Genomic DNA, 12,843 nt, shown 5'->3' with positions numbered 1-12,843 from the left:
TTCTATGTAGAAGTGAAGGATTAATTGATTTATATAATAAGGAATGGGAAAAAGCTAAATTGGTTTAAGGAAGAATAACAAGAAAGAATAGGACAAAAGAAATACAGCTTAATAGATAGTTGACAGGCAATGAAGACAATCATCTGACGTAGCAGATGCAAATGGTTAAAAGAGCTGCTTCATTTACATGTTCAAATAAAAGAAGAAAATGCATGGAGACAGGTATAACCCCCAAAATGAAGTTTGCAAAAGAGAACAGGTTGGATAATTAACAGACAGCATTTGTCCCAGCAGAGTAAAAATGAGCAGCCACGATTTACAAAAAACCAAAAATATTAAGTCTATTTCTTGAACATTGCAATGGTTATTCTAATCTTGCTTTCTTTGCAGAGTCGTCTTCAGTAGATTCTGGCTGAATCAGCTGTGACGGTGTCGAATCACTTGTCTCGCTTTCATTAAATTTGCTAAGAAGAGAAAGCTTTCTTTTTGATGAAGAAGCGACTGCATGTTAAAAGGAATACTAAAATTTAAATATGGGAGAAAGATGAGAATTAGGGGGAAAAAAAATATAGCGATAAAGAACAAAAGTATACCCTCAGCAATGGCTTTAGGAGAGTCAATATCGGTGCAGGTCAGTGGAAACACACTACTTTCATGAGGAATAACTTCTTGCTCACTTTGATACTCTGATACTTCGCAACAATATATAATAGTATATCGTTGCTTTGCATCTGCAAGCTGACTCTGAACAGGTTTCAGATGTGCAACAAACCACTTTGTTTTCAAAGATTCATGGACATGATCAAGATGCAGCTCTATGTTCTGGAAAAATTGCATAAACAGAATAGCGAACAAGATGACATTAATAAGGCGAAAAGAGTGCATGGCTTCATGGCAAATACAATGCAGAGGTAACAGAGATACCTGATCAAAATGATTCATTGCGTCAGCAGCGGTGAAGGTAAGGAGTTTTTCAGCCAGATCTCCAAATATGGAAGCTGTCACGGTGCCAGTTTCATCTTCCAAATCAGTGTCAAAGCGGCATCTATACAGGGAGATCAGGTATATAGACAATGTTGTAAGGTAAAAGGGGAAAGAATAGAGATATTATTTATCAAAGACATTAAAATATATAAAAGGAAACAGATAAATTGAGGTGAAGGCTTGTTATTGTGTAACAGCTCACCTTGGCTGAGCTTCGTGTTTTCCCTTACACGAATTACAGAGGAAAGTAACTCTGTGCATTGCCGATGTAGAGCGAAAACACTCACTGCAGGCCATATACCAGTATTTTTGAAAAATGTGTTCGAAAGAGAATCTAACTTTCACCCATGCTGCCTGAAAGAGCACGGTGAACCATCATTAGGCCGAGAAGCATATGGATAAATAATGATGGGAAAAATATACTTGCACTATACCTTCTGCATCCCTGTGAGATTGCAAACGTTAGTAAATTTTTGGTTTGGCTGAAGCGAGAGGTTTGGATTATAGTTGTCGTATAGTTTCCGGTAAACTATATTCAAAAGAAGGTTCTCATTTCTCACCGCCCTGTTGCAAAAAATGGTAGATAAGATTCAAACATGGGGGAAAAAACAGAGTATGCATAGTGAAAGATAAGAAACACATGTTCATGAGGGTACCAATTTTTTAGCTCTCTAGCTTCTTGGATAGGTGGATCAACAAGAATAACAGAGTCAAACCACGTAGATAAAGCCACACCTAAAAGAAAAGTTTATGCATGACTGATGGAAAAAGAAGCAGAGAAAAAAAAGATAACAGATAGCTACTGAGAAAGTCTTTGCTATGGACCATTATAACAGCCAACTTTGATTCTTCTGCATATAACAACAGGGAACTTATGCATGCTTTGTATCAATTTCTGGCCTTCATCATTCACAAAGGCATCCCACATGGAGAGCTTAACAGTTTGAAAGCTGGTTTACAGAGAGACCAATAGATCAGTTAAAGCAGAAACTGCAAAAGTTCAATATAAGAAATGATTATAAATAAGAGAAGCTCATACTCTTCATTAACAAGGACAAACTTCTGAACAATGGATTCTCTACCATCCTTGTTTACATGTTTCTGGTCCATTGCAGATATAACAACAGCCAAGATATCTATTTTAAAAGAAGAAAATGTAAACAGAGGTTATGAAAGAAAAGAAAGACTGCACACGGATATATTTTAAACAAAGAAACGCAGCTACAGACTGATCTTTATGATCCATGTATTTGATTAGATCAGTAAATTTGGTATAGCTGAGCTTCACAGGCACAGTATCTTCATCATCAATGACCTCTTCAACAAGTGTCTTGGTGGATATAACCCATTGTGTGTGCAGACCTTTAGATTGGAATTTTGGAGGGATTGGTCTGACAACAGCATTCGAGATAAGATATTTTTTATACACTTGTAGAAGAGGGCTCATTCTAGGGATATCATTATTAAAAATGATTCCTTCAACCAGAGATCCCTATTAAAATATAGAAGAGGTATTAATTTCATCCGAAGCAATAAGCTGTTGTAAGGGAGGGAAATGAATGGAACGAGAAAGGTTCTGAAAGCTGTAGCTGATAAATTAGAACATAAGCATTAGAGACTTTCTCAACTGTAGCTATTCTTGTTTAAGCAGGGAACTAAGATAGTGAATTGCCTAGTTATGTACCTCTGAGTCCAGAAAAACAAATTTCTATTTTTTTGTTGGAGTACCAATCGATGATGTAACATGCTGTTTTTCTTGAACTGTGACCCTGCATGTCCATTTTTGCGTGCCAGGAAGAATGGCTTTCATTGGAAGAGTTTGTGACATCCTAAAGGGAAAAAGGAGAATGGATCCGAAGAGATGAATACGAAACGAAGAAGACAGAAGGCATGAGAATGAAACTGAGAAAAGCAATAATTACAAGTGGCAAATATTTCGTATAAACTCACCTTGTCAGAGAGATGTCACATTCTAGCTAAATGAAACACTTCACTAAAAACAACATTTCTTGTTTTGTTATCGATTTTGATATCGTCAAAAGTTCCGGGAACAAGCAAAATTTTAACTGTATTAGAAGTCCTTGCTCTAGATAGTGCAACATAAAGCTGACCATGAGAAAAAACAGGCTCGCGTAGATAAATTTCAACATAATCCAAAGTCTGGCCTTGAGACTTGTTAATTGTCATGGCGAAACATAGCCGGATGGGGAACTGGGTTCTTATGAAAGGAATACCATGTTTTTCATTATCAGAGGTTTGTAGAGGAATTCTGGGAATGAAAACTCGCTTCCCTTTGTGCTGTCCAAACACAATTTCAGCACAGATGGTATGCCGGCGTAATTCCCTACATATAAGCCTTGTGCCATTACATAGGCCTTCAGCAGGGTTCAAGTTTCTGAGAAGCATGATAGGACAGTTTTCTTTAAGCAATAGATTATGTGGAGGGAGTCCCTTTGGATTTTGACTATTTAGGAAGTCTTCATAATCTCCTTGAAACCTTTGATTGACAGTTTTTTCTGAACTTACATAGGTATAAAGCTTGCCTGGAAATTTTTCAATGATCACCTCATTAAGTTCATCAACAGAGCTGTTTCTAGGAGAAAGGATGCATCTGTTGATCATTTGATAAGGATCAGCTGAATAAAGATTCAGGTCTGGGAAAACAGAATGTATAAATCTGCATTTAACATCGATGATTTTCCAGTCAAAAAAACAAAACATACGAGTTAAAAGTCATTGAAAGAAAAAATAGGCGATAGATATCGGAATAACCTAGCCAAGGACTCGTGTTTGGCATGATAGGGAATTACTAAGTGAGAAGGAAGCAATATATCTGCATTTTCGTCAACAGGCTCTCGGCCTTCACCAATACGTAACAAAAAATCAGAAAAGGTTGGGTTCAAAATAGCTCGCATGTTTGCTCTCAATGTCAACTTGTGCATAGACAACCACAATGGTGAACTAACAAGGCTTGATTCTATCAAATCCTGTTTAGAAGCCTGTTCAATAACTGGTAGAGTCTGTCAAAAGTCTCCACCAAAAACAACAACATGGCCACCAAAGGGCAGATCAGAATCTTTCAAGTCCTGAAGCAAATCGTTGAAGGCTTCAATCGTTTGTCTCTTAGCCATGGATGCTTCGTCCCAAAGGATCAATTTAGATTCACAAATCAACTTAGCTACACTGCTCTGTTTGCTGAGCTGGCAGGTTTTACTCTTTGTGAAATCCAAAGGAATTTTAAACCTAGAGTGTGCCGTTCTTCCTCCAGGAAGAATCGATGCTGCAACACCAGAGGTAGCAACAGCAATAGCAACGTAACCTTGTGACCTTAAAGCAGACAGTAGCGACCGTTATAGGAAAGTCTTTCCGGTTCCACCAGGGCCGTCAATAAAGAAGGCTCTACCTTCTGAAGAGAACACTGAGTGTAAAATTAAATCAAATGCATGTCGTTGTTCAGCGTTCAACTTCGAAGGCAGTAATATATCCTCAGGATCAATCACAATGTTCCTCTCACTATCTACTTCTCTGGTGATCCGTTCAGGAGCAGCAAAGGAATCAGTAACTATGTGAAACTCACTCAGACTCTTTCCCATCTGTACTAATGACTTATTAATGTCTTCCAGAACTTGGTTTTTTATCTCACAATCAGAATAATTAGTATACTTCTGAGCATGAATATAATCTGCCGAGAGGTCCTTTTGAAACCTAGTCCACAAGAGTTTAGGATCAGTGGGAGAGCAGTAGAATAGGAGAGTAGCAAATAATAACCGCAATGATGATGGCATCTGAAAGGCTACAGCTTCCTCTAGAGTTTCTTGTATGTAGTTATCAGAATCTAACAAACCCAGCCTAAGAGCAACTTCTCTAAAGGAGTTCATCCGTTCACCGCTAACAGTTAAAAGATGATCAAATGACGTTGGGCCACGAACATGACATAACAAAAGGCGTAAAAAATAGCGCTCACCTTCCTTTGGATTTGCCGTAACTAATCTCCCTATTGCTCGGCAACGCTCCCTTTCGGACCATGATTTTGTTTTAGGAGTCCACACGAAATGTTCTGGAAATTCCCTATACAAACATTTTAAGGTCTGTGCCTTTGCATTTGACTTGTTTGTATTAAAAAATTCAGTCAGCATCGTCCTAGAGAAATCGATATTTTTGAGCAAGTAGTTCAAATCTGAATTACTGTCAAAAGAAATGGGCTGCTGAGCAGGAAGATGGACTTGAAGAGTATAAACGGATGGAGTCATTTCACTAAGGCGGAATTCATAGATTCGCCATAATGCTTCTGGTGGAGATATCCACCTAGCTTTCTGAAAATTACTGATTTCGTCAACATCAGCAGAAGAAGGCTGATCGATGACCTGAAAACTGATAAGATCAGGTCCTTTGAAGACATATTTGTAAAGGTATTTGACAAGCTTGATAGTAGAACATATTTCCACATTCATATGGCAATTGATCAAAGTAAGGAGGTATCGATTATGAGGTATAACCCATCGATTATCCAATTCATGCCGACGAACTTCATCTTTCTACCATCATCCCTCCTTCTATAACACGGGTAAGAATCTTCGGCATGAATAGTATGTTCAGAAAAATCTTTTGGATAATGGCTTTTACAAGAACCATTTTTCATGTAAGGGTAACTTCTATCCATATCTCCACAGGGACCATGAAGCATATGTTTCACAACGAGAGAGTACAAGTGCTGATCCTCTTTTGGATCAGGAAGTTCAGCACAAACAATTTTATCATACGATTCAGCATTTAATAATTTGAACTCAGGCTTAAGAATTAAGAGGACATGAGCATGAGGAAGGTCGTGCTTCTGAAATTCGATAGCATAGACACACGCTGCAACCTCTCCAAAAATGTGTTTGTGCAGAAGCTCATTCTTGACCACTTCAAATTTAGCTCTAAAAACTCTAGACAATAAATCAGGCCTATCCTGCGGCTTTTCTGTATATCGCAAACCTTCATGAATTTCCTTCCACATTGGATTGCATGTCATGGTCAAAAAAATGTCAGGCTTTCCATATTTCTGAACCAAAGCCATTGCATCCAAATATCTGCGTTTCATGTCCCTCGGAACCCCAATAAAAGAAGCAGGTAAAATAGTCCTTCGACCAACTTTAGAACCCTGCGTCTGACCAATAGCAATGCTATCTAAAACCCCTTGGAGAATTTCAGTACGTATTGCATTTTGTTTTTTTCTGTGAAAGTCAAGCCTAGACGTCTCGATCTTAATATAAGAACCCACGACAAACTGTTGAAACAACCTAAGGGTGTGCAGCAACATAGATGCATCATCATCTCTCACTTGAAACTTGTAACAATAATATTCTCTAGCAGACACAAAATAGTCCTCACTTCAACCCTTGTCAGCAACTAAAAAGAATAAACATATAGACATAATGAGGAAAAAATGTACACCTGATAGATAAATGGAATAAAAAAAAAGGCAAGGAAAAAATAAACGTGCCTCTTTGTTCCAACTCTAACAGCTGTGATGGAGTATCTACGGAGGAAAGATCAACAGATTGGTTGATGGCAGACAAATTTCCCTTTTTCTCCTTCTTATGAAAGCGCTTAATTCCATAATGCCACCCAGATTCACCTCTAGGAAAGAGGAGAGGGTACTGCAAAGAATCACAGCATCCATAATAAGGCTGAACTCTATAACTCATGCTAGAGTGACTATAGACCTGAATGTGAGGACGCATATCAACTGAATCATCATCAATTTCAGTCCAAATAGCAGCAACTTGGGATGCAGTAGGAAGATTATATACTCGCTGGTCTAAGGTAGGATTAGAATTGAGAATAATTGTATGATCCTCAAGATTTGGAAGATCCCTTAAGCTCTTAAAGAATTTTGCATAAGGATTATCTTGGAGTATACTCATAAGCAGCTTCAAAGTACTCTCACGAAGCTTATCGCAGTTTTCAGTCCTCCTCCTTAATTCTTCATCAGTATCATAAAAGTATAACTGAATTCCACTAGGTTGATCACCGTTTGACAGCAAAGAGTTCAAAAAGTGATAAACCTGACCCTGAACTCGAAACGTATACACTCCAGGCTTGTTTTTTGTTAATTTCCTGTCATATTTTGCAGCATACGATGTAAAAGCGACATTATTATTATAAGTGCGGGCTTTTCTTTGAAAGTCCTCGCACTCCTTATCAGAACCAGTAAATAATCGCTTCAGACTGTAAGGCATGGGAGGAGGGACAATTTTAACCTCGCCGCTACGGCAACAAAAAGAAGGAGGCTCCATGTGAAACCTCTTAGCATCGCAATGTTCACAAGCTAGAACATTGGGGAGGATAAGAGATTTCTCAGGGATTTTTTCCAGCCTACAAAGTTTCGAACTGCTACGGCAACAAGAGGGAGCTATAATTTCACAGCGAAAAGCTATCATGGCTAGAGAACCGGAACCAAGGATAACAGTAAAAAAGAAGCAAAAGAACAAAGGGCACGGGAGGTTATGACCAAATAAATAGAAACATAAGATGGTATGAACTATCAGTAGCAAAAGCTAAATAATAGATGCAGTCTTCGGAACAGCTACACTAGATAGGCACGAAGAAACCAGGATTAGGAAAATTGGCTGAATAATAATATTACCACGAGACAAAGCAGACGAAGGCAGAGTTTCTGGTCCGACACGAGGAGATAGCTGCCTAGCAGAGCATAACTAGACATCAGCTGTATGATGCACAGCACTGCAAAGCTGATTCTGGCAACCAGAGCGCAGATAAGGAGGAGGTGTTTGAGTAAAAAGGTGGCAAATCTCCCCCTGACAAATAGACGGCTGAAGTATGTCGTTGGTGGCAGATGCTGAGTCCATGTGCTGTTCTGCAGCATTAACCACCAACCGAGACAGGAGGGTACACAATCAGCAAATGTAAAGTCGAAGGAATAGAAAACAAGTGGCTCAAAGAAATAGAAAAAGTTTAACTTGTACCACCAGGAGAAGAAGATGGAAATTGAAGGTGTAGGCCAGTAGAGAAAGAGGTTTCATGCTGGCGATTTAATGCAGGAAATCCAGCATTAAGATGGCAACGTGATCGTAGAATATCCCTAGCGTCCAACCACTAAGCGCAGGAATACCTAAATTACTCAGCGCGGGTGGCAAATTGGGAATTGACTGGCCATAATACGTACTATTGACATGTTGGAAAGGACCACTGGGGAAAACACAACTGAGAGAGGTCCCAGCATTAAGCTGGCTACTCTCGACCTCAGCAAGAAGTGAGGTAGTTTCGCGACCAGCAACAGGAACAGAAAGCCTCTGTTTTTTTGCAGAATTAGCATCACGACGACGGCGCAAAAGGTCAGCCTTTTCATGCTGTGGCATTTCCGCATACCGTTTACGGCGTCTTGCATTTATATCCATGTTCTTAGACCGGAAGACTCAAGAACAGAAAGTAAGACCAACAATCAGAGAGGAAATGACTTAATAGCATCCAAACCGCACAACAAACGAGAGCAAAAAATGGAATAGATGCAACTAAACAGAAAAGGCCTAAAGGCACGCACCAGAGGTATACAACACAGGCTAAACCAAATTATCCAAGAAGGAGTTCCAGGACAGCAGGACAACAATAAAAGGATGCATAGCAGAAGGAAAAAGCACAAGGCACAATAGCTAAAAAACCTGAATTGATTCAAACAAGAGTCGACTAAAAGCACACGCCTCCAAAGCAAAAGGATCACCAAGAGGAACAGGGACGGCGCAGGAAATAGCTACAGGATTAAAAAAAAGATCAAAACTTCAGCATGCACAGAAGAACAGAAACAAGGCAGAAAAACATGGGCAAAAAGTAAGAAGAAGGAAAGTAGGTCACAGAAGGCACTAACAAGCATTACAGCAAACAAATAAAGCGCAAAAAGAAAGGACCCGAAAGAAAGCTGAGGAATGAGAAAAAAAATATAAAAGAGCAAGAAAAAACGAGAAAAAACCGAAAAAGAAAGGAAAAAACATCTGGAAGCAAAACAAGCGTGAACATGCACAGCATAAGTGCAGGCAACAGGAGACCTCCTTACTACAAAAAAACAGAGCCGAAAAAGATTAAGAATCCGGGCGCGGGTTCATGGAAAATGGCAATGCAGCAGCAGACTAAAAAGCTAACAAAAGCGGCCAACGAAGAGGTGAAAGGAGCTAAAAATCAAGAGAAAAGGTAGGAAAATCTTTGGCAGCAAAAGAAACAGGAACATGCAGAACATCAATGCATCATAACAAAGCAGAGAAAGAAAGATTAAGAACACACACCTGTGGTTATGGAAGGCGGCAATGCAACAGTAGCCACCTATAAAGCTAAGAACCAGAAACAAAAAGAATATAGGATGAATAGAGGTAAAAGACACAACAAAAAAAAAGAAAACCAGAAGCAAGCATGAGAACAGACCACAGCAAACAGCAAACAAGCGATAGCAGAAACCAGCGAGCAGGAGGCAGAATGAAGAGAAGCAGCCCGAACGGAACCCAAAAAGGAAAATTGCCCAACAAAAAATCGACGGAATTGTCCAACGGTTACGAGAGATCCTGCCATAGCCGTACAGAGATGAGCTGCTGAACTGTAAAAAACTTAAAGTCTCAGACAGCGAAAATTCGGCGGCAAAGGTAATTTTACATAGATGGACACCACCCCACAAAATATCACCAACGAATACAAAAAAACAAAACAAGTAAAAAAAAGAAACCTTGGTGGGGAAAGCGTAATTTCAGCACTGACCAGCAAGTTGCTGTCCCCAAAAATGACTAACTGATGACTAATAACTAATGACTATGATTAATGACAAACCGACAGCATCACAACTGTCTCCAAGGAAAACAAAAACAAAAGAGGCCCATGGTTGAACCACCTACCATGAGGAACAAAAAAAAAACAAACCTACCTGGCAGCACCACCGGCCAATCCTCAGTTGCCACATGGGCGGACGACCATCCTACGTGGCAGGGGGTTTCCCCTCTTTATCTATATGTTTAATAAAACAAGGAATAATGGTTGCCTAAGTTAGCAGACAAGATTTGGATAACAGAATCCATGGTAAGACGAACAAAACCATCCACTAAAAGATACTCCAAGAGAAGGGGTTAAATCTAACGCTTTGCAGTGAGCGAAAAATTGGCCTGGGAGGCGTGCTTATAAGTCGTGTGGCCTGAGGACAAACTGGGACATGCTCCGACAGGAAGGGGCTTCAAGCAAGTTCCACAATCTTGCTTACACAAAACTACTTGCATTTTGCTTATTTGCTCCTACAAAGAATTGGCGTTGACACATAGCTCAAACTCTTTATATTTTACTCAGGTCAACCTCAAAATATTGAATAAGTATCCATTTAAACAATCATTTGCACTCGTTAACAAACATTATGATGCATCTATCACCCAATAATCGTCTCGCATTTTGGTCGTGATTCAATTGAACGAAGGCAAACGTGTCAACCGTCAGTAGGAACCATCATGGTTTACACTTCATTCATTCAGCTATGTAATTATTATTTATTTATGATACAAGTACTCCTGTCCCCGACAACCTCTCCAGCTACCTTTTTTTTTTTTTTTTTTTAAATAAAGTGGGAGGTCATGATTCTAGACACTCCATTTCCAGCCCACTACCAGTGCTCCATTTCCACCCTGCACAACAAATATGGACCTTTTGGAATTAACGAGTAACCAAACCCAAGTGTCATTAGCGCTAGCTAAACACTTAAATCTTGACGGAGGCCAAGGACCACAACTTCGTGTGCATGAACCTAAATTTAGCTGCATTTGCTGTTTGCAGCTATAGAATCGAAAATTCAACATGTGAAGGTATTAATCCCCTGAGCTGTTGCTTGGCACAATTTCTAGCTAACTTTTCCTGCTTCTTTTCCTTGCGCATTTTGGGCGATTTGAGATTACGCGGACCACGAGGGTCAATTATAAGTTTCTCGAGGACAATAGTATTCTCGAGGAAGTATTCAACAAGTTCTAGTTCACTTCTGTGACCATAGTATCCAAGTAACTCGACCACTTTCAGATGTTGGAGCGGAAAGCTAGCAGCTTTCTTCAACTTTCTATCTCCCCTGACCATATCATCCCACCATGATTCCAACTGCAAACAGATTAAGCTGTCAATAACTAAAATATTGCAGATCAAAAAGAATGGGGGAAAATCTGCTAAGAGTACCCAACACAAATTAGAAAAAGAAAGAAAAGAATAGGAGCAGCAGCAGAAACAGCATGTCTGATACCAAGCATATTAGTATAATCATTGCTTTCTCGCTTTCAAGAATTGATTGGGATCCTAAACTGCATTTAAAAGTTCATAATCATAAGAATGTTCAAGTCCCAGAGTATAATGCTCAATGGCATGGCATGGCATATGGCAAATGCCACAGTGAAAGACAAGAATAACTAAAGCAAGGCTCAAGAAAACCAAACGAGACAATAAAAGAAAGCAATGCCTGAGATTAGTACAGCAATATGCTACCTTCAGCACAAACTTCTCCAAGTTGGGCGAAGCCCTGATCAAAGAAGTAAATCCAATCAAACTGTCATCTTTTGATGCAAAGGCTATTAAGACGAACTCCTTCAGATTAGTAAGTTGAGGAAGCTCACGAACAATTCCTTTTTCCTAGGATGATCAGACAAGAAGAAAGCAAAGTCAAACCAGTGAGGCAAGCAGTTGGCAGTGATTATTAAGCAATACATGGAAAAGAATCTCTTCCAAGAATTTCACTGAATAACTTGAAAAAACCTGTGAAATGTGAAGCGTATTGGCACGTAAAGTAAGAACCTCTAGTTTTGACAAGCAGCAAGAAAGCCAAGAAACAACATCCCTGACCAAGTTAAGGGAATCCCCAGAAACCCATACATTCACAAGCATGGGGACATTCTGAAGTACAAGATGGTGTGCTGCAGCAGTTTTAAGGGAGACTAAATTTGTGTCGTTGACAATAATGGATTGCAACCTCAAACAGTAGCATACCTCCAGATATTTCAAGGCAATAGATGGACCACAAACTCGAAGGTTGATCAAAACTGAAGAGGCCTCCACTACCAGGCGCTCAAGAAATGGACAATTGATCAAGAAGAATTCCAGTACCTCCCCAGTTACATTCAGACTTTTCAAACTCAATGCTCTAAGGGACTTGAAGCCAATCTGTGAATGATGACGGATTTCAGAGTAACCAGGTTGAGATTTACCACTGCTAAGGCGAAAAAGTTCATAATGGAAAGTATATGATTCTCGAGAAGAAGGCGGGCCATCATCTGGAAACAGGTTCAATTCCAGCCTTTGCACTTTCCTTGCAAATGCATGCTGAGGCCATTTATGAATCTTATCTCCATAAAATTTGTCCAAATAAAAAGCAACTCTCAAATAACCTAATGCCAAGGACTTGTCTGATTGAAGCAGCACCTTGTCAACCCATTCAACCTACTTCGCCTTTCCTTTCTAACAAAGGCCACATACCTTCCCCAGCTGGGTATTGAGAACATCTTCTTTAGCACTTTTAATGCATCAAAATCAAGGCAAGCCATGGACCTCCATGGATCTATCCAACGCTTTGAAAGAACACTTGTTCTGGCAGCTTCTTTTAGCATTAGACAAGACAGAATATAAACAAGGATTCCATCTGGAAGCTGACTAATCTGATCCTTGAGGGGCTGCCCTGTCTTTGCACACTATTAAGAAGGGCGAGAGGAAGAAAAAGATCCAGCAGCAAACATATGTTTCCTTTAGCAAATAGTTACAAGAAAGAAACTTCTTTTGTTTTGTGTTAGTAAGAGTGATCCTGTCTCACCTTCCTCGGTCCAAAACCAGTGGCAAGTATTGCCCTTGATTCCATTAAGATCAAAACTT

General features: G+C 39.6%; 2 protein-coding genes across 2 annotated transcripts; both read right to left on the bottom strand.

The window, feature by feature from the left end:
- Positions 1-5,446: 5,446 nt before the first annotated feature.
- On the bottom strand, positions 5,447-7,409 carry LOC113770313. The gene is made up of 2 exons (XM_027314732.1): positions 6,466-7,409; positions 5,447-6,356 (listed from the first exon to the last, which is right to left on the bottom strand). The coding sequence occupies exons 1-2, from the start codon at positions 7,407-7,409 to the stop codon at positions 5,447-5,449; spliced, it is 1,854 nt and encodes a 617-aa protein (XP_027170533.1).
- A 3,177-nt stretch (positions 7,410-10,586) lies between these two features.
- Positions 10,587-12,829, bottom strand: LOC113770312 (F-box/FBD/LRR-repeat protein At3g51530-like). Its single transcript, XM_027314731.1, has 5 exons — positions 12,785-12,829; positions 12,492-12,665; positions 11,968-12,417; positions 11,470-11,613; positions 10,587-11,091 (listed from the first exon to the last, which is right to left on the bottom strand). Exons 1-5 carry the CDS (start codon positions 12,827-12,829, stop codon positions 10,780-10,782), a joined length of 1,125 nt encoding a protein of 374 aa, XP_027170532.1. The 3' UTR covers positions 10,587-10,779.
- Between the last annotated feature and the right edge of the window lie 14 nt (positions 12,830-12,843).

The sequence above is a fragment of the Coffea eugenioides genome, chromosome 5 (assembly GCF_003713205.1).
Source record: "Coffea eugenioides isolate CCC68of chromosome 5, Ceug_1.0, whole genome shotgun sequence".
Classification (NCBI taxonomy): Eukaryota; Viridiplantae; Streptophyta; class Magnoliopsida; order Gentianales; family Rubiaceae; genus Coffea; species Coffea eugenioides.
The sequence above is the reverse complement of the archived record's forward strand: the minus strand, read 5'-3'. Positions and strand labels throughout refer to the sequence as shown.

Coding starts and splice junctions, on each gene's coding strand:
- LOC113770313 (XM_027314732.1), bottom strand. CDS start 7,409: ATGATAGCTTTTCGCTGTGAAATTATAGCTCCCTCTTGTTGCCGTAGC. Junction 6,357..6,465: donor GAGTTGGAACAAAGAGGCAC/GTTTATTTTTTC, acceptor CAAGGGTTGAAG/TGAGGACTATTTTGTGTCTG.
- LOC113770312 (XM_027314731.1), bottom strand. CDS start 12,829: ATGGAATCAAGGGCAATACTTGCCACTGGTTTTGGACCGAGGAAG. Junction 12,418..12,491: donor TTGATTTTGATGCATTAAAA/GTGCTAAAGAAG, acceptor AAGGCGAAGTAG/GTTGAATGGGTTGACAAGGT. Junction 11,092..11,469: donor TGGAGAAGTTTGTGCTGAAG/GTAGCATATTGC, acceptor ATCTGTTTGCAG/TTGGAATCATGGTGGGATGA.